Below are 21466 nucleotides of genomic sequence, written 5' to 3'. Positions count from 1 at the left end.
TTATCGGGGACTCTGCGTTTACGATATTCCTCATTGAGGAACAAGTAGAGGTTAATTCTGTGCTGGAAAGCAGAAAGAAAGCTGTTGGGCCTTCTTCAGGTGCCAGGCATATTCCTAATTTATGTGACTTTTCTTGGGTACTGTTTTTTATTATTTCAATAAATTTTTATTTTAACATTTTATTCCACAAAATAACACAAGTACTGTATGTCCATTTCGCAGTATACAGTAATTGACCCTGAACTTTCCACTAAGCTCACTGACACTTTCGTGCTGAATACAATTATAGAAACTGTTGTACAAAAAACAAAAAAGTTAAAAAAATATTAGCAAAACACTTTCAATCTCTGTACAGAGCATTAGACTCACAGACTCTACATGCATACAGGCTGCAGCAGAAAAGTACTCATCAGAACCACTCTTAAGATGGTGTGTGTTAAGAAAGCAAACTACATGTATTCTACATTCATCAGACAAAATGACTAAGTTCCAAACGCAGGCAGTCCCACCTGTGAAAATTTCTTCCTTTGTTCTCTTTTAGAGTAGTGTGCCTGTGGACAGGCTGAAGGTTAAAACCCCTAGCTGATACTGAATAGATTCATCATCGTATTTATCAGCTGTAATTAACAATTGCAGATTGAGCTCTAACAGCTATCATTTTTCAAATGGCTGTGCGATTTCATTCTGGAGGTCTCCTTTGTCCAGGTGTCAATGCAAGCTGAAAGCAGTTCTGTAATAACAAGGTTCCCACCTCAGAGGCCTGCTTCTCTGTCATTGTCTGGTTTCAAATGGGCAATTGATTTTGCCACTAAATAACCTTTATTGCCTTAGCTGCGTTTGGAGAGGTCAGAGGTGCTTTACGGGGTCGTTTTATTAGATCGATCCCAGGGCATGAAATCTACTCTTCAAGAATAAGTGCTCAGAAATAACTGCAGAAGTCTTCGAGAATAAAACAAAAATGTTATTGCGCCATTGTGCAAAGGAGACAGTCCTGCTTTTTAGCATTACATTTGTTATTGTTCATTTTTTTAAAATAAGAAGACATGTAGAAAAACAGAAACAGCTCAACCGGATACATACTTTCTTATAATTTCATATCTCATAGAATGCTAATACCATAATATTTCACAGCAACATAAGGTGGATCAAGCAGTTTTTGTACTATTTCTCATAAAGATAAGTTATTTAGAAACATGGAAATATATTATGCATGCTTTTTTCTGTTTTTCTTCAGGATTAACTGGCAAGATTATAGGAATAAGTACTTTCTGCATTTTGTCTTGCCTTTGTGAAATGAAACAATTTGGCATACACTTGGATGAAGTGATTAGCCTGAAAGTGTTAGCGTTGCCTATCACCGCTCGACAACTTAAAAAATGCTAAATCCTTTCTTTACCAAAGAGCTGTGCCCCTGTGTTGACACCGCCTTTGCCCAGCTCCAGCAATGACAAATTGTTCTGGTCACTCTACGATCCGTCCCCAGAATACAGAACAGATTAAACTGTCCATGTGCTGCTGCACCTGCACCGTGCCAAACATCCATTATCTCCCATGATGCAGTGGCTGCTTGGTGGCAGGGTGTATTCACACAGAGGGCACCTCATTGACCCCTCGTACCGTCTGATCTATTCAGTGGCAAAAGTCTATGAACGACAGCAGCCCAAAGAAAAAGAAGGCAACCTGATGGGAGCTCTGCAAAGCAGTCTGATCCCTCTCCTTTTAACATAAACTGCAAGCTTTTACTCAGAACGGCCCATGACAATTGACCACACACCTGCTGTAGCTTGTCTTTTGCTTGCTTTGTACTGATACTAGCTTCGCACCAACAAAAAATTCATCACCCTGCAAAACTATTTGCATGACTACATTGTTGACTCACCCCTCAACATCAAACATTAAGATCCTTCTGCTTCTGGGCTTTCTAAGGACTCACGTTTAAATCCCAGTCTTGTGCAGTTTTAGCAGCATGCCATGCTGGGCGTTTTCATTAACTAATGGCCTGGCTGTGCCGATAGCCTATGGAACGGTTTAAATAAAACAGCACTTGAAGTGATCTAGAGACGTTTTACATTGTCCTTGTCCGGAAATATCCCCATGTCTTTTGGGTTTGAATGGTCTTGTCATTTGCACAAGATCTTTCATGATCACGTTTAGTGAACCGTCAAACTATCTGAAGTTCTTTTGAAAGTTTCAGATCAGTTTCAGCAGATCAAGATTAGAAATGAGCACTATCTGTGCCAGAGCTCGGGTTTTCCTCCTTTTGTTTTTTAAAAGGGCAGTTTAACCAACAAGACCACTGCAGCAAAAAAGAGAAAGTGTCGATCCCACCCGTTTCAGCCCATCATTGACTGATGGGATAACAACTGTCGACTACGTGGAAGTTTAGACCATTCCATTCGAATGATAAGAGAGCGCAGGGGTCCTCTGGGGACAGGGCTGGAAAACTGCGGTCTAGAGAGACTTGAGAGAAAATGAAAGCTGCAGCATTTTTTACTACTGTTAGAACATTACAGACTATGCGTAAAACATACATTAACCTTCTGCATATGTTATATTATATATATATATTCAATTTGGAGGCTACCCCTAACCCTTTCTGCCTGTCAACATTTGCAGGCGGTGGAATTTAATATACGAGTTTGATGCCACATGTTTATTGTCCTTGGTCTCCTTCACCTCCTCCACTGCTCATTCCTAATGCTTTCCTTATTATTATTGAAGGAGATCTTTAGGAGATCCGCTGATCCTGTCAGAGCAGGGGCTCGTTCTTGTCAGCTCACAATGTAATGTAGACACGCACTCTTATGAAGTGGAACAGCGGCTGTGCTGTGAGAAAACAAGAGGCTAGTTTTTAAGAGCCAGCCTCAGAAGAGTAGGGAAAGGCGACACAGTAACTGCACCTTCCAATTCCTCCTTGTGTCACAGCATGAGCACACCTCCTGTTCACTACAATACGTGCTCCGGCAAGACCCCTCCTTCTATGCTTAAGGAGTGATAAGAGATAGACTTATAATAACGTATTATAGATAAAATGCCTTATCTCCACTCCCGGTGAATGGCTGGCTGAGATCCTTTCAGGCCGATGTGCAACTGATTTAGGGAATTGTTAGCAGCAGCCTTTTCCTGTCTACATTTAAATGGTATTGTTAGAATCGGTGTAGTGACAGATAGCTCCTCTCACTGTGTGGTTTGATTTTGACACGGTTTGTATATATATATATGTATTTAAGTTTTACAATGCCCCCTGATTTGCAGTCAGCGCTCTGATTGTTGAGATACACAACTAACATGCTGTCTTTCAGACTTTATTGATGGTAATCTTTGGGGCACAAATAAATGTCCAAAGCAGTGTCCAAATTTAAACCATTTCAAAGGGTTACAAGGGGTGCCCTGGTCTAAAATGTAGACATTCCCCTGGATGGTTCTAAAATATTTATCCAATTGCAATTATTGAGCATGGGGAGATAGCTAAATTCTAAAATAAAAATAAGTCTTGATCCTCGATTTAAAATTAGTTTAGATTTAAAAGGTTATCTGGCAGATAATTCCTCCAACGCAGAGCCCAAACACAGAAAGCAGCTTCTGCTTTCCTTCTAAGACTCCTTCCCTCAAAGCACAGAGGCAGCCAGTCAGTTGTCCACAAAGGGTCAGACAGACATCCAGGCTGCTTCTCAGACAAGTGATCTGGTGCCGTTTCTTTCAGTACTTTAAACACATGTAACAGGATTTCCAAAAGAATTCTATATCTCCCTGGAAGCCAATGCAGAGATGCCAACACAGGAGTCATAAGTGGCCAGCATCACTCTTCACTCTGCAGGTCACAACTGGCAGCCCACTGAAGCTAAGCAGGTGTGAGCCTGGTCAATACCTGGATGGGAGACCTCCTGGGAAAAACTAAGGTTGCTGCTGGAAGAGGTGTTAGTGGGGCCAGCAGGCGGTGCTCAACCTGTAGTTCATATGGGTCCTAATGCCCCAGTATAGTGACAAAGCACTTTACTGTAAACAGGCGATGTCCTTCAGATGAGACTTAAAACCGAAGCCAATCTTGGCCTCCTAATAATCCCCATCTCTGAACTGGCTTCATCACTCTGTTCTCCTCCCCACTGAGAGCTGGTGTGTGGGGAACATTCTGGAGCACTATGGCTGCCGTCGCATCATCCAGGTGTGGCTGCACACTGGTGGTGGTGAAGAGGATCACCATAACCTGTGAAGAGCTTTGATTGGAGTGTCCAGAAAAGCGCTATATAAGTAAGCAATTATTATTATTATTATAAGTGCTCTATCTTGTGCTCTAGCAAGGACCCCAGCAGCTGAATTCAGTAAGGCTGTAGGCTCATGTGTAATATGGCTGGTAAGTTCAGTGAAGAGAGATGTATGGTAGCCCAGTCTTGACAAAATAAAATCATGTCTTTCTCAGCATCAGATAAAAAGAAAATATCTAATTTTTGGAAATACAGTGATGTGAAAAAGAAAGTACCCTTAAGATTCTATGGTTTTACATATTAAGACATACCTGACCTTCAAATTTTACAAGTAAAATGTATGTGTATTATTTGTCACTTAAGGTTAGCTTTATTTACTGTTAGGACTTGGTGGGCACTAGCTGATGGTCTGATATGTCTTAATATCATTAGGAGAATTCCTAGTTTGTTTGGCCCCTCACCCTCCTTCACTTTCTGACTAAAGTTATAGATTAAGGGAAAAGGCTGCAATTAAGGCATTATTGTTTTTCAAACTGAGCCAAACTGAGTTTCAAAAATAAAAATTATAGTTTAGAATAATGCACACAATAAATACATTGATTAGAAAGAAAATGCTAGAGCAAACATTCATATGTATACACAAAGTATGCTATATAAAGGAAAGATATTGTACTGTTGTTAATGAAGAGAGGGAAGGATATTATAAACAGATTGTGCCTACTTTGCGCAAAATAGATATCTTTATGAAATGTTTATAACTAATGCAAAAATATAGTTAATACTGGAAAGCCATGATATAAGAAGGATATAAGGTTGCTTAGTACCTCACAGAATGGATTTTGCATATGTAAAATATAACCTCACAGTTCATGAACATATTACACAACTGGATACTGTGCCAGTATCTGGCAGCCCTCAGAGACATTCTGTAAATAAAATCCAGGCTTCACACATAGAGCAAACACATATTCTTCAGTTAATTCTTATCTCAGTGAAGGATATGATTAAGAGAGAGAGAACAACACACTTTCTATGTTACCTATATACATAATGGTTAATAATTTGAACATAGATCCTGAAAGATAAACTTTCCAGTGAAACAACACTATGTTTACCCAGTGAATCAAGTAGGCAATGTGTCAGCACAACAGTGAAAGTTCTCTCTAAGGTTTAGAGCTGTACAATTGTAATCTATTTAAAACAATGGACCTAAAATGCACCCTTGTGGAACACCACAAGGACTGATATACAAAGAAATTCAAACCCACCTCTGTGGTTTTTTAAATAGCTTTTTAAATGTTGCACATTTTACTAGTTATTACAGCCGAGGTTAAAACCATCTGGGGTGTGTTTATACACGTACAGCTTGTGTATAGTGAGGTGAGCAACGATTTTACAAAGCCACAGAGTTTAAGGATGTGATTTCTTCCTATCTCATTGTTATCTGTTGTGGTGGGGACCCTGAAAGGGTGCCCTGAATGAGAGGTGACTTGTGTTTGCTAAATGAAGCATGGTAACACTTACTGCCTAGCTCTTTTTGATTTAGAAGACTGGGCTCTGGGCTTCTTTACAGAGTAGAATATCCACCTTATCCTCTCCTGCAGTGATGCACAGCGACCTACTCGCTCAATCTCCAGATAGATTAGTGCAACTGGGCACTGAAAGTAATACTTCCCTGCCCATCTCCTATTTATTCAATACATAACATCTCCATGGAAACAATCACAATCGGGGGGGCGGGGGCTCCTCATTTTCACAGAACGGGTTGAGCTACACAGCAGCTGGGTAAACAATACGGTGCATTTGTGTTTGACACCCGCGATATCTGTTCAATAAGCATTACAGATATTCATTCGTATTCTATCATCATCCAGAAACTCTTGCCTGCAATACACGTGGAAGCAATCGGGGTACAGTGCCCCACCATTAGGCAGAACTGCTACAGTCTTCTACTGTCATCTCTCTGTTCAGGACAGGAGCAGTGAACACTGGCACTCTGGTGAGCTGTTCATCCAGTGATCTAAAGAATTAGTCATGCTGTTTTGTTGATGTTAAGGTTAACAGAAAGCTCAGAGGACTGGAGCAAAAATAAACTCTATAAAAGTCTATTATATAGCAATAAATATAGATCGTATGCAGTGTGCTGGGGCTTACCATTGTGCAAATACTCTGCTGGTCATCTCTGCCATTACTTGCACAAGTATTCACCAGCTTGGGCTCTCCAGGGAAGGCAGGTGTGTGGCAATTCGGGAAGCCTGCCAGAAGAGACGACTTTGTATGAGGAGCCCAGCGAACGCAACAGAGAGCAATCAGCATGCAGCTAAAACATCCAACAACCCGCCGACTGGGTAGAAAGGGCGGCACTCAGGGCGAACATGCCTGGTTGTATAAGGTTACTCTACACATCTCCAGCAAGCATTAACATCAGGAGTATCGCACTCCGCCGACACATACCTCCTCGCTAGAGGGTAAGGTCTAATTACAGCTGCCTTTTAAAATTGCTGCCTGATTTTGTTAAGAATTAATGTGAGAGTGCCACCCCTCTGCATTTCACCCTGCTTGTCAATACAAATCTGCTGAAAAAAGGACAGCCTTCAGCACATGAGATGTACTCGTGTACTGTATCACTCACTGCCCGTTTTCACGGAAGTGAAACTGATTAAAAAGACAGAACATGGCCTTGGTTGATTTTGCATTTCACTGTTAAACTGTAGCCTGTGACATGCCAGGAGTCCAAAGGTTTATTAACCTGCCCTGGCTTCTTTCAAGTAACAATTGGATGAGATCCTTGGATCAATTAACTACTAACTACCAAACGAGCTAGGAGGACCAAATGACCTCTACTGGCAGGAGATAATTACAATACACAGTCTTAAAGTCATGGTCTTAAAACACCCCATAAAGCTGGAAGGTGTGCCTTCAAAATACAGTACAGTATACAAAATACAGTATTTGTATGTGTACAGTATAGAGGATTATAACTTGCCAGCCAAATGGTGTTTTCCACAGTGAAATTTGTGGTACTTCACCACAGCCTACTGTATGTTTGTGCAGGTGAACGAGGACTGATACACATCAGTTTTGTTTTTTGTTTGGGGTGAGAGTAACACCGTGGTTAGGCCCAACCTAACAACACCACAGGCTGAAGTGTGGGATAGCAGGCTAGGTGTTGGCCAAGGGTTTGAATCCCAGGTGAGATTCTCCTGTTTCCCTCTTCAATGAACAATGAGGTGTCTCATGCAGATTGTTTGTCTAAATGGATAACTCTCCTGGGCATTATTGGATGACACATTTAGTATCAATATTACTAGACAAGTCAAGGTTTTGTTAAATAAAAATAATTTTCTTGTAAGAAACCCTATATTTCTCACCCAAATGTACACTTCAAATGTATTCTTATGAATTTGTAAAATCAGAAAGACTCCATTCTACTTAAGACACACAGGTAAGTAAATTGGCTACTGGGAAAATTGGCTCTGGTCTGAGTGTGTCTGTGTGTGGCCTGCAATGGACTGGTGTCCCATCCAGGGTGTATCCTGTTTTGTGCCCGTAGCTTCCTGGGATAGACTCCAGCTCCCATGTCACCCTGTACTTCATAAGCGGTTATTGAAAGTGATGTGATGATGATGTGATATTAGTATCAGTTATTTGGTAACTTATAATCAGGCAACAGTGTCTTGTAGTGTTTCTATCTCTAGATTGTAGCATTGTAATTGTTTTTCAGATTTCCCCTTTCCTTTAGAGTATTCTCTTTCCAAAACTGGAAATCAACATGCATCCCTTTCAGTGCTTTACACTGCTAGTGGTAGGAGCAGGGTACAAGGCACTGTTGAAGGTTTAGAATTTCAGCCAGGTTAGTCACCCTAGAAAAGCTTGCTGTGTTGTGACTAAAACACAACTCTTCACTACTGAAATATAATGATAAATAAAAGTTTTGCGGAAAAGCTTGTATTTATCAAAAAGTCACTTTTAGCTACAAAATTACAAAATAATTATAATATTAGTATCTGTCATATTCTATCCATACATATTCTGCGATTCAGAACGAGGCAACGAAACCTCCAGTGATATTATGCAGCCTTATTATAAGCAGCTTTCTGAATACATTGCTTTTAATCCAATAGAAATATTGCTTTCGATTTCAGACGGTTTTGCCAACAAATACTACTTACTTGTTAACTCTGCATGCGGATCACGTTGGAACTTTTCTGCTGTGAAATGTCAGCGGCACAATCGGTACTCATTTTCCCTTACATCACAGTACAGTACATTAGTCATTACAGGGACTAGTGAGCAGAAAGGGCCACATCACGTTGCAATTCATCGGACCTCGAATGTGAGTTTGCAACAGCATAGCGACTTACAGCACTTTCACAAAGTTCACAATTCTCTGCTTAATTCAAAATTTGTAAAATATTACAATAATGTCAATGAATTCATTTTGATACAAGATTTAACAACCAGTCAGACAAATTGGGACTGCAGTTCCCTTTCAGTATTCCTAGTTTACAGTCTATATTTGATTTTGTTGTTCTTTTCCTGGCAGCATGCTTACTTAGCTTTTCTTATTAATGATAAATGTACCTTGTCAGACTGGACTACTACTAAATATGAGGTCATTAAGTTTTACTTACAAGCCATAATTACGTTCAGGTTTATTGTTTTACTATTGCAAGTCTGTTCAGGACTGTCAGATTATCCCTAATATAGTACATTACATGCAGCACATTGCAAAGCCATTGGCTTCAAGGGCAGTGGATGTCAGCTTTTCGTATGCAGTAGATTACCCCACCAAAATGTTTTGGTAATGAAAAAATTAAACCCTCATGAGACAAGCTGATTCCGGATCCCAGATAAAGAGCTTCCAGTGCGGAAGCAGGTGTACAAATACAGATGTTAACTGTCCTGGAGAGGCGCTGTTTACACATCGCGTTTCTCACCTCTTCCACCCGCCCGTGCCTGTGACGTTACAGGCACACCCGTCGTGGCTAACAGAACGGTAACCTCTGGAGGGCTGCATGAAATCTGTGTGCGCATGTCAGAAATGCACATCGAAACTTAAGAACAATCACAAACACCAGGAGCCCATTATATTATCCTAGTTCATTTTTTTTTTCGTTAGCTGATTAATCCAAGTTCTCATCCAGCCAGGGCACCGGCTTCAACAGCAGTGCTGGGTAGTTTGTTCCACACCCCCACCACGCCTAACTTTCATGTCTGTTTGAACTACAATTTATAGACACCAGAAAACCTTAGGAGGAGAAGGCCCATGCTTTTTGGTTTGTTAACAAGTTATGAGTGTCCAAGGCCAAAGGATGGGTATTCCTATGGCAATACTGCGTACAGCAGTGATTCTCACCCTCTGTCCATATGTGGTCCACACTGCTGTAATGGGACAGAACACACCTACTGCGGAGTCTGTGGACACACTGAAACCGTGCTCACTCCTAGTCTTGAGTGACTGTGTTCCTGCTTGGATTTTCTCTAGCTGAGTCCTTTACTACGGTAATTGATATCAGTTTTCTGCTAGAAACTCATTTTTGAAATTGCTTTTAGCTCATATGAAATTTAATGGGATTGGTCATTGGTATCCACCCTGGACTAATTAGTGAGTTTCAGAACGGCCCCCATCCAGGTGTGTTAGCTGAAATGGGACCAGCTGGACTTGGAAAAAACAAATAGAAAAAACAATCCCACTTGTGTCTGTTCATCCTAAAATGGTCTGTTAGGAGCCTGTTAGTAAGTATTAAAGGCTTAAAAAATTCTTAATTAGCAAATTGAGGAAAGGCCTGCAAGAAAATTCTACATTCTAAAGTCATTGGAAATAATGTAAACAGGGAATGTTTGAAACCAAGAACTGATTGCAGAAAAAAAAGCCTTTAACAAGTGAACAGATCAGTTATAGGCACTAGTCAGAACCAATGATTAAGGGTCCAGTTGGAACACCAGCAGACATGAGGCAATCCAGGACCGCAGTTCTACCCTCCTGAGGTACGTATCCTCAACAGCTAACTGCAACACCTCAGACTCGATGCACGTCTGCATTACGCACTTATGTTTATTTTCTCACTACTATACTGTATATGTATTGCTCTCCGCAGTATGTTTGTCGTTCTGGCTGTCATTTATTATGTACTGTCTGCGTTGTGTGGTGCTGCCTGTTGTACTGTTTTGTCTGCTGTAGTGTGTGTGTTTCCCGAGAGATCAGTGCGAATAAGAATCTCAATGGACATGTGGCAACAAACTCCTCCACTACTCATTGGGGTCCGCTGTTTGAAAGAATGACCCTGCTCCGGGTGCTGTGTTTCTGCCCAAGAAGCATGTGCTTCATTGCTTGGCGTGCAGGTGGTTATTTAAACAGACGGGCTTATCTTTCAGGCTTCCTAGTAAACATCCATATCGGTCTGCACGAGCAGCATGGGAGGATAAGGGAGAGTAACCCTCTCCGCTGCTTTAGTGAACCTCCATCAGCACTGGCAGTGAGTTTTCAACAAATACCTGGGCATGGAAAACACAACTGCCCTTCAGCTTTCATCACCCTTGGGTTTGCAGGCCGTCTGACAGCAGGCGCTGCCACCTTTTATCAGGTCTGCTGACAGGACTTGCTGTCTACCAGACGTTAGCCAGCGTCATTGTGTTCTTCCACTCTCCTGTTCACACATCTGCCAGCTAATGCCCAGCTACCGTGGCTCTCCATCTTTGCTGCAGAGGAGGAAAGGAAGATATTAAGAATCACCTGGAAATGTGAGGCCCTTGTGTTGTTTGCGGACTCCATTTCCAAAAGCAGCATGGCACCCCGCAGGGCCTGCGAGGAGGTCTCCCCTATGCAGTGGACTGGGGTCCAGGAGGGGCTCCTGCCAGCTCTGATGGTCCAGCAGCAGGAGGCGCACCTGAGACAGCGATTCTGCTTCGGTCCCATTGCCCAGAGTCAGGGAAGACGTCCTCTTTGACAGCTCTGAAAAGCAAATAAGCCACAGCGCATTTCTTCTGCCCAACTACAGGACACTGCTCTGATAAACATTTACTTTCATTTGCTATACAGTAGTTTGTCATGTCATTTTCCATTAATCTTCTGTTCTCACACTTCTCGACTGCCTGTGCTTTGCTACTAATAATAACTCTATAGATTTACTGTATGTGCTACCTTGTGTCCCAACGGATCGTAAAGTGTTTTATACAGTATACAGAAAAGGATCCACTGCCACCTGGGTCATACATAGCTGCTGTTCTGCCCACGACACAGAGAAGTCAGTGATCACAAACCCAGGGGAGAATGTAGCCAAGGCTTCTGGGTGAGGTCCCCTCATCCTTTGAAAAGTGCCTTGGGGTCTTTAATGGCCAACTAGTCTGCAGTGTGGTTGGAGGTGTCTTCCAGAAATACAAAACTTCCCACTGCACGGTGTTCCCAGTCACCATACTGGGACATTGGTTGGAGAAGTTTAGTTTAGAAGGAAGGGCGCCACCTAGTGGTCCTCTTACTTCTTCTTCTCTTGCGTCTTCCTCTTAACCAGCAATCTGGATTTCCTTAAAGTCCCTCCATCCCAGTGTGGCCCAGGCCCAGCCTTGCTTAGCTTCGGAGATCTGTTGCTCACTTTAGGACACCATTGTGTTTTTTACCGTTGTGTACTAGAGTAAAGGTCAACAGGCAATGGGACTCTGTAATTATTTGTTTTACTTGGACTGCAACAATGTCATTCCTCTGCTCAACTGCAGGAGGTATGTTCATATTTTATCCATCTGTCCTGTTATCTGAGGACCTAAAAATGGATATTTCGTGGTATCGATTTGGTCCATATAATGATGCAGCATTAAAAGAATGAATTTATCATTTTCGATTTAATTGAATTCAGCAGCTAGATGAAGAAAAGAAGAAGTATATGGCTCTCACACTGTACATCCAAGAGAGAAAACAAAAAAAAGATTTTATGAAGGGTGGTCAAAAGAGCTTATATTCTGTCCTGTACAATACCAAATGCCAATTCCATGATTTGACAACATGAAACCACAATTTAATTAGCCTCATTTGTGAACAATAAACAAATAGAATTAGAAATTAATTACACAAACCATTCTTCCCCCAGCACAGAAAGGCTGTGCTTGTTCCCAGTAGGTTATGATCAGAGAGAGAAGTGGCTCAGCTCTCTGCTGAGGGACATGTGTAATTGACAGTGACGACAGTTACCAGTAAGTTTCTGCTCACTCAGTCACACGCTATTAAATACTCGATTTGTAGCAAAGTGTTACTGGCACTTTGCCCATGCAAATGTCAGCCCATGACTGGAGAGCAGTTTTCTGAGTTCATTGATGGGTTTTTCATCAAGGGACATTTTCATTGTGTTGCCTTAGCTATGCTACAGTGAGTTTCTCCTCTAAAAGTTCCAGGCTGTTGCAATGGAGTTTGGCACTCACTTTTCTCATGAATCTCCAGTCAGAGTCAGAGATTCCATTTCAGTCATTTAAAACATAGAAACCTTTTTTAAAATCCATGCTTTGAAGGAGGGGGGTATTTTTTTTAAAAAGCAGAAGTGGTAAAAAGTAAGAAACAATTCTGTTTTGGGAAATATGAATGAAAGCAAATTGACAAAAAGTGTGGCTTAAAAAAATCTTGTAAACGTTTGGTTTTTTTTGTTGGTCAAAATAAACCTGAAAAAAAGAAAAATTATAGTAACAATAATATTAATAATTAACCTTGAAGTGCAATAAGGGAAAGCAGAAAAAAATGGTATCATGTCTTTCCCTTTCTTCTGAGGTCCACTATTGCAATATTTAAATGCTTAAAACTTAAACTTGTTAAACCCTTGTACTGCCTCAGAAATAACTACGTGTCTTACTCTTGATGTACTGAAAAGATGTAAAAGCATCACTGCAAAACACTCCAAAACAGATTGATTTCTGAAATAAAAAATAATTTAGAACTAATGCACACTACTTGACTGGACACATTTAAATATTTTTAACACAGGACTTTAAAATACCTTATAAATATGCTTTCTGCACAGGAGCCCTTTAAGATGGGAAACAAGGAGAAAGACGCAGTACAGACACAGTACTGAATACTGTCAACATTCTGCCAACCTGTAACATTGTTAAACAGTAAAGACAGAGCTCTCGCAGAGAAGTCTGGGAAAGACCCAAATTATTATTTAACATAGACATTTATTTCTATGTTTTTAATGGTCCAAAAGAAAATCTCAGGTTTTATAAGACACTTTAAAATGGTTTGCTCACCAAGAAAATCTGAAACGATTGACTGAGAAGCACTGGAGTCGCGGCCATATTGGACAGTTAAGGCAGAAGATGTGAAAAGAAATGCTTTTCAGTGAGGCAGCAGGAGGATGAGCAACAGGATCATTCGAGGGCGGAGTAGATGAAACACCAGACCAGGGTTAAAGTCTTATCACACACATAGAGTAGGGTGCTTTACAATTGAACAAGACAACCGTGCAAACAGAATGTACAGCTTGACAGAGAATGGCACTCTGCTTCGCCAGACTCAGTGACTTTAACACCTGCTTACAGTTATTTGGGTTATTTGATCTGAATTGCTTAGCACATGTCCCATTATTGGTCAAATTCACATTGAAGAAATATTAGACATGATGAGATTACTGAATTACTGAAATATAACCAGCATTTTCATCTTCTTGGCAATGTGGGAAAGGTATAAAAAAGGGCAAAGAAATTATTTGGATATATTGGGATGTATAGTTAGAAGCATTTAGAATATTGTGCATCATTTTGCTTACCATGTTACAAAAAACATATTGCAGCTCATGACTCTGCTCAGAGAAAAGCAACCAGATATGTTCAATGCCCATTCTCACCTGCTCAATCGCTCTGATTGATAAGGTGAAGCTTTAAAAAAAACGATGAGAAAAACACAAAGCATCAATACATCTACTCTGAATGTCTTTGCTGTCAGCCTGCCGTAAGCTTGTCTCCCTAATAGCTTAAGGAACAGTAATTGTTTGTCTTTTTCAGCCCATTTGGTGAAACACCTTGCCAAGGATTAGCCGATGAAAATCTCTCCTACAGTATACCCTGAGGGAGGCAGTCAGCTTCGCTACATAACACCACACTCTCCATCTGAAAGCTAAGCCCTCCTGAGACGACAGGGACATTGTGTGTCACCGTCTACATAAACAAATCAAGGACTAAGAAAACAAGACGACAGGGCCCCGAGGCTGAGCGTCCAGCCAGTCAGGCACGGGTGCGACTCTCACAGCGCACACAAGCAAGCTTGCCGAAGATTTGTGGGACTGCCCAGTGGAAAGGATGATAAATGACACTGGAGTTTAATCACCACACCTTAACGTGCAAAAAGATGATTATGCAGGTTAGGGGATTACCGGGATCTCCAGTTTAAAATTAACACAGTTACACTATCGTTCCATTGTGAGTAATATCTTTAAATTACAAAAATACTCAGAGCAATGTCTCATAAAGCAAACCTATTTACATAAAATTATGTTTTAATCAAACTGCTCTGTTTTTATACGTATCGCACCCTTGTCAGGATGATATAAATATAAACTAGAAAATATGCTGCTAGCCGTGTGATTTCCACAGCACGGGGAACATTGAAGTATCTAAATGTAACAATGATTGTACAAAACGCTTCCATTACTGGAGGCCCCGGAACTCTGAGTGGTGTTGACTTTCAGAATGAGGTCGCCCTTCAAAGCCTTCAAATGTAAAAAGGTGCTGTCCTACGGATGAGACTTTAAACAATGGTTCTGATTCTCTGTGGTCATTAATAATCCCAGGGGGTTTCTCTAAAAACTAAATAGCCAACCTGCAGCTCCTTTAGCAAATCACCCATAGTGGCTACATGGACATACAGGTTTCACTGTATTCAGCATAACCGCACTACTTGGACATAATGTATTGCATAGACCCTGGACAGCTATTATATTTATATTGAGCTCTGTCTGAGTTTATTTTATTCAATTTCTATTGCACTATTTTCTATTATCATGTAACCTTATTTTGTAAGTTTAATTTTATGATTTTTATTCCTGCGGTGAGCTTGTAGAAAAGACATTTTATTGCCAGCAACTACTGGTGCACGCTGTATTGTGCATTTGATAGATAAACTTTGATTGATTGATTAAAAGAGTAGGGGTGTTACACTGGAGTCCCGGCCAGATTTCTCCCTGGCCTTTACCAGTCATGGCCTCCTAATAATCCCCATCTCTGAACTGGCTCCATCACTCTGCTCTCCTCCCCACTGAGAGCTGGTGAGTGCTGAATGTACTGGTGTAATGTGCACAAAATTACCTTAATGAGCCACACAGTGATCCTGCAAAAGTGTGGCAGAAGGTGTTGTGGTCAGATGAGTTCAAATTGGACCTTTCATGTCTAAACTGACATGTTTGCTGCAGACCAAACACAGCAGATATCCCAGTCAGCACTGTCCCTGCTGTCTATGGACATGCATCTTCTCATCAGGGACTGGAGAGCTTGTTAGCAATGAAGGGAAAATTCTGGGAATTCTCTGGGGAAAAGGCACTGTGCTGAGTGCCTTTGGCAAATACCAGAGGAAACCTTGTTTCAGTCTGCAAAAGACTTAAAACTAGGTCAATAATACACCTTCCAGAATCACACTGAGCCAAAGCACAAGGCCGAAGCTACTGTACATGTGAGTTACTGTATGCTGCAGCCACTGCAGAGCAAGCCGAAGCCCAAGGCTCTTCAGCTGTTCCCCGAGAGAGACGACTGGAGAGAGAGCAGGTAGGCAGGCTGAAGGCCGCGAGGGAGAGAAGAGTGAGGGGGAAGCTGGGTGAGTGATGTGCGGAGAAACAGGCAGGTAGCCCAGCGTGAGAGAGGCTGGCCGGCCAGCGGCAGCGGAGAGGCTGGAGTGGAGCCCCTCAGGGAGACAGACAGCTGAGCCAGGTGGAGAAAAAGCAGAGACCAGCGGATAATGACTGTGGAGCGAAGGCGAACCTCCCCTGGATCGGTGCTCAAAAAACGCTAGGGAATAAAGATGTTTGAGGTGGCTAGATTGAGCAGACACTTTCACTCCACCAGCTCAATGTCAGAGCACCCATCTAGCGGAGAACGTCGCCTTAAATAGCCAGCCTAACGAGATGATCGACAGGAATATTTGCTACCGTCCTCGTAGAGACACCTCCCCATCCCGTTCTCATGGGGGCAGAGCACGGCTGGCCACACATGTGAACAGGAGCGTGACAAGAGCATCTTCAGAAGAAGACAGTGAACGTCTTTGAGCGACCCAGTCAAACTCCTGACTTGAATCCTACTGGGAAGAGGAAAGACTTGAAAGCTGCCTGCCCCAGACAACCTGAGAGAGCTCGAGTTAACAGGTATGGCAGAGAATTACCCAAAAAGAGCATACAGGTTTTGAACTAAACATGAAGTTAAAAAAGTGTTTGCATCATTTTCTCAAAATGGAACTCCATAAGAAGGGTCTAAATACTTTTGCAAGGCACTGTACATTAAAATGTGCGTGCTGTGCTCCTTTTTCAGTAAGTGCTATATCTCACTGTACCTGTGTCAGGTGAGCTGCGTCCCCCAGGAAAGCTGTCGGAGCAGTCCAGAGACACAGATGAGCCTGTTCTTGGGACAAGGGCATCCAGTTCATTGAAAATGGCTGACTGGACATCACTGTCTGGAGAGGGGTGAGATCCCAGCTCACTGCAGTCTGGAAAGAACACCACAACAACACAGGACAAAGAGATTTTATGACCAGCAACAAGAAAAATTCACTTTATAAAGAAGTGATGTTTGATATTTGCCTTTGTAGTTTATTCCATTTCTCAACCTCTGCTCAAAACTATTTAATTGCACCAATTCCATTCAAAGTTCATTTGAACCTTCCCCACGGTACCAAGGAAGATATTTCTGACATAGTAGGTGTACAGTTGATCTTAGTGAAGTTGTTAAACAAAAGTTTGCTGCCCTGCAGCGCTGGGGCCCTGGGTTCAGTTCCCTCAGTTAGCTGTCTGCAAGGAGTTTGTATGTTCTCCGCGTGTTCACATGGCTTTCCTCCAGCGCTTCAGTCCAAACAAGGACACACGAGGCTAAGGGGCTTCTGTAAAAAAAACAGCCCCGGTGTGAGTTTGTGTGTCTGTGTGTCCTGGGATGGACTGGTGTCTCTCCCAGGGTGTATCCTGCCTTGTGCCCGTTGCCTTCCGGGATAGGCTCCATCTCCCCTGTGACCCTGAATTCGATCAGGAGGTTAGAGAACGGACAGGTTGAAGACGGGGAGGAGTTCAACTTGTTATCTTGCACTTCCGCTCTTTTATGTATAAATGTCTCACCTGCCTCCTTTAAAGGCATCTTGTTTTCTCACCCCACCCTGTCTTCACCCTTGTACCTGACTCCCAGGCTCATTCCTCACACTGAGAGGAGGGTCGCCTCAGCCTCCACCTTCCAGCCAGGCCTGTCGTTTCCTCAGCCAGGAAAATTAACACCAAACACCAAAACATTAAGTATGCCAGCCTTTTAAATTTAGCCATTCTGTGAATCAGAATTTGACTGAATCACCAACAAATGGAATGATTCTCCTGGATATCTACTGACTTCTAAAGGAATAAAGGGCTTAAAGGCACTTAGAATTACAAAGAAGACTTTAATAGAAGCGGCAACTGGAAACGTAAAGAGTCTCTTATGGTTTTCTTTAGAAATGTGAAAGTGAGGAATGTTTAATTTTCTGGAATGAGTGGAAAAACAAAAACAATTAGTTTCTCCTGTGTTAACAAAATGCACAGTGCATGCACACAGTGTAAAGCGACTGGACACTTCAAATGTTTCAAGCACTGTTTCAAGAAGGAGTGAAATGAGTGTTCTTCTCAATATTGGAGACAACAACATGTTGATGAAAAATATTTGTTTGCATAGAGTGTCACAAGTTTTTTTTTCAAGAAAATGTTTTGTTTTTCAAACGTACAATGAAACGCTGAGCTTTGTCAGACTAATTAAAGGGACTGTCTAGTCTTTCGTACCAGAATGCACAGGGAAAAACCCACAGTCCTTCAGATAAAGGTGACAATAAAATATCAAAAACAGAACAAAACAAATGTTTAGTTTAACTCATTTCACGGATGGATTTTCCTCTGTGCTAGCCCAACAATGTACGCATACACAGCGCTGTCGACTTCTCCGAACACAAGGGGCCATACAATCGTGCGTATCAGCGTCGGCAGAACTTGTTGCACTCTGCTGAGAAAAATGAAGACAAAAGAATTATTTGACTCAACAGTTCAAAGCATATTGCTGCTGTCAAGGGAGCCTTCATCTTCCAAGAAGATGCCATTCTTCCACAGGCAATGGGAGCACCAAGAAGCTCAAATGAAGTCACTCAGTAACAACAGGGTACTTTGTCTCCTTTCCTCCGGCCAAGTCGTGCACTTGAAAGCCATTTAACTCGACGTTGAGGTTGCATGTGAAGCGACGGACAATGAGACGGGCTCCCTCATTGTCAAGGACAGTTAGACTTTGAAGATGATGCTCAAAAGGGGTCAAGACAGGGTCAACTAGCGATTGTTGGGCCCTTGCGCGGCCATCTGAAAAGGAACACTGCGCATATCACAAAGAAGTCATCCATCTGAAAGAGCAACAGAAAAGCACGGTCTGGCAACATCGCCAGGAAGGGCCAGCAGCTGATTCCGACACCCCAAGATCGCCAGCAGCGTCAGCAATACTATCACCATTGAAACGAAAGTCTTCATTGTTTTAGCCCATGTTTCGGATTGTCCTAAAGATATCCAAGACTTTCTAGACAATACTGAGTTTTTAACTGATCAATCAGGACCACATTTCCTCTGCCTGCTCATGTGTTTTGTTTTTTGTTTTTCAGTTCGGCTGGAATAAAAATCTTTCTTTTCTAAGGGAGCCAATGGAAAAAACTAAAAGTTTTAGAAGAGTATCAATTTGTGTGAAGGCTGTTAATTCTTGACCAACTGGTATTTCTGCAATTTTCTAGATGATGATGATAAGCTATCCATTCATTTTCTACACCGCTTTATGCAAAGCAGGGTAGCGGGAGAGCTGGACTACCGCAGCAAACAGCAGGGTATACCCAGGACAGGACGATACAATACAAACAATACAAAAGTAGTTATGATCCCTGGGACAGAGTGCCTGTTTTCTTTTTTCCTTTGATGAATATGAAATACTCCAATATTTTCCTCTTCCCTTCTGGGAAACACTCTTGAGTTTGTGAGTTTGTATGTGATACGAATGAAGCATGAATGATACTTACCTTTTTTGTTTCCCTAAAATCACTGCAGTGTTTCCCCAGTGGAGTATTGTATTGTGTTGTGTTGATCAAGATGGCTACCAGTCACCTTTCCTGTTTGTAGTATCCCACAATGCTCCCACAAATGGCCTTAAGGGGAAAGGTTACTGGTGAGCCATCTATAACAGATGTAAGATTATTTCTTTTGTTTAAGTGGATATATAACTGTTGCATGTTGCATAACTGTTGCTCTGTTAAAATGTATAGATTTCTATGGATGGTTAAATACCTTATTTTGATCAAATTGCACATCTCTGTTAGAGGTCTGTGAAAAGATGTGAGTGAGTCGCTTGAAGAGAGGATGGTCCTGGGAGAGGAGGGGCTGTAAAAGGGACTGGGAGAGCTCAGTAGGGATAGGGTGCCTTGGAGGGAAGGTGTGCAGAGAGGACTCCTGTGTGGGTTTTTTTTGTTATCCCTATTTTGATGGCAGTAAATCCAGTTGTGTTTGCATTTGAAGACTGCAGTTTGGGAGTTTCTTTTCTTTTGATTCAAACCTGGTCGCTTGGCCAGCGACAATCCCTTTCCCTTACACTGAAAGCACTGTATGATAAAGCACCTACTATATATATATCATATAACAGAAGAAACAAGACAGTAAAGAAAGCCAAATCAGCCCAGTACAAACAAAATTCAGTATATGTTTAAAGCTTTAAGGAAAAATATATTTAAGCAAGGCTTGAGCATTCAAAGTTACAAAGTCTCTAATCTGTGCAGTGAGTTCCAGGGATGTGATGCCATTCACAAGAGACTCTGTCCCACTGTGTGAGTCTGGTCTTGGGCAGAGAGGGGAGACTCTGTCCCACTGTGTGAGTCTGGTCTTGGACAGAGAGGGGAGACTCTGTCCCACTGTGTGAGTCTGGTCTTGGGCAGAGAGGGGAGACTCTGTCCCACTGTGTGAGTCTGGTCTTGGGCAGAGAGGGGAGACTCTGTCCCACTGTGTGAGTCTAGTCTTGGACGGAGAGGGGAGACTCTGTCCCACTGTGTGAGTCTGGTCTTGGGCAGAGAGGGGAGACTCTGTCCCACTGTGTGAGTCTGGTCTTGGGCAGAGAGAGGAGACTCTGTCCCACTGTGTGAGTCTGGTCTTGGACAGAGAGAGGAGACTCTGTCCCACTGTGTGAGTCTGGTCTTGGACAGAGAGGGGAGACTCTGTCCCACTGTGTGGAGTCTGGTCTTGGACAGAGAGAGGAGACTCTGTCCCACTGTGTGAGTCTGGTCTTGGGCAGAGAGGGGAGACTGTTGGTTTGGTTACCTAAGCTTTCATGGTAGACTTGGGCTTTTTCCTGAATGCCACATTTTCTTCAAATGCGATGGTTACTGAAGCTTTCACAAGAAAGCCTGAATTTCATCCTGAACACTCAAGTGCCTCACAGAGGCAGTGAAAACCGGATTTGGAAAAGCTGAACTCTGATACCTGTTATGCCCCAAGAACATGTAATGCAGTGCTCTGGGAAACCATTTGTTCATTAAAACATTCATTTCTGAAATGAAATATTGAATTCTTAACAAAAGACAAAGTCATTTAAAAGTCCCTCTAAACTTGTGCTCACCTGCTTCCAAGCTGATGAGAAAGCAGCAGACACATTTTTAAAAAGAAATAATAAGAATTTTTTTATCTGCGGCACGAAGGCAGTTTGAGATTTATCACCAGTGGTTTCAACTTCCTCCCCCCAATTCTAACTGACACGTCCAGAGAAAGTGAAAAGGGGCAAAGAGGCTGTTCTGTTAATTGCGATGGTGACATCTGACTGTGCTGAGCAGGGATTTATGGCTAACAGCTACACCCCGGCTCTTCAGGACAGGATAATACCAGACAGAGGAGCCTGAGCCCGCGGCACACGAGGAGCAGACCGCCCATTGTAAGAGCCCCACGCTTTGAAACGCTCTGAATCGAACGCTACCAGCATTTTATCAAAAGGCTCCCTCTCTGTTTAGTGGAAAAACCTTTCAGCATTATTTATTAAGCCCCCCCAGAAAAACAGCCTGACAAGAGTGTCACAATGAT

At 42.2% G+C, this 21466-nt stretch overlaps 1 protein-coding gene across 1 annotated transcript in view; it reads right to left on the bottom strand.

The window, feature by feature from the left end:
- LOC148829978 (uncharacterized) overlaps positions 1-21466 on the bottom strand; it is a 131489-nt gene that overhangs the window by 44212 nt on the left and 65811 nt on the right. The window contains exons 7-9 of the mRNA XM_088922685.1: positions 16714-16866; positions 10939-11157; positions 6357-6457 (exon numbers count right to left, since the gene is read on the bottom strand). Of these exons, the coding sequence (XP_088778811.1) occupies positions 6357-6457; positions 10939-11157; positions 16714-16866 (473 nt within the window). The remainder of the gene's footprint in view (positions 1-6356; positions 6458-10938; positions 11158-16713; positions 16867-21466) is intronic.

This window comes from Atractosteus spatula, chromosome 8 (assembly GCF_055471065.1).
Source record: "Atractosteus spatula isolate fAtrSpa1 chromosome 8, fAtrSpa1.hap1, whole genome shotgun sequence".
Lineage (NCBI taxonomy): Eukaryota > Metazoa > Chordata > Actinopteri > Semionotiformes > Lepisosteidae > Atractosteus > Atractosteus spatula.
The sequence above is the reverse complement of the archived record's forward strand: the minus strand, read 5'-3'. Positions and strand labels throughout refer to the sequence as shown.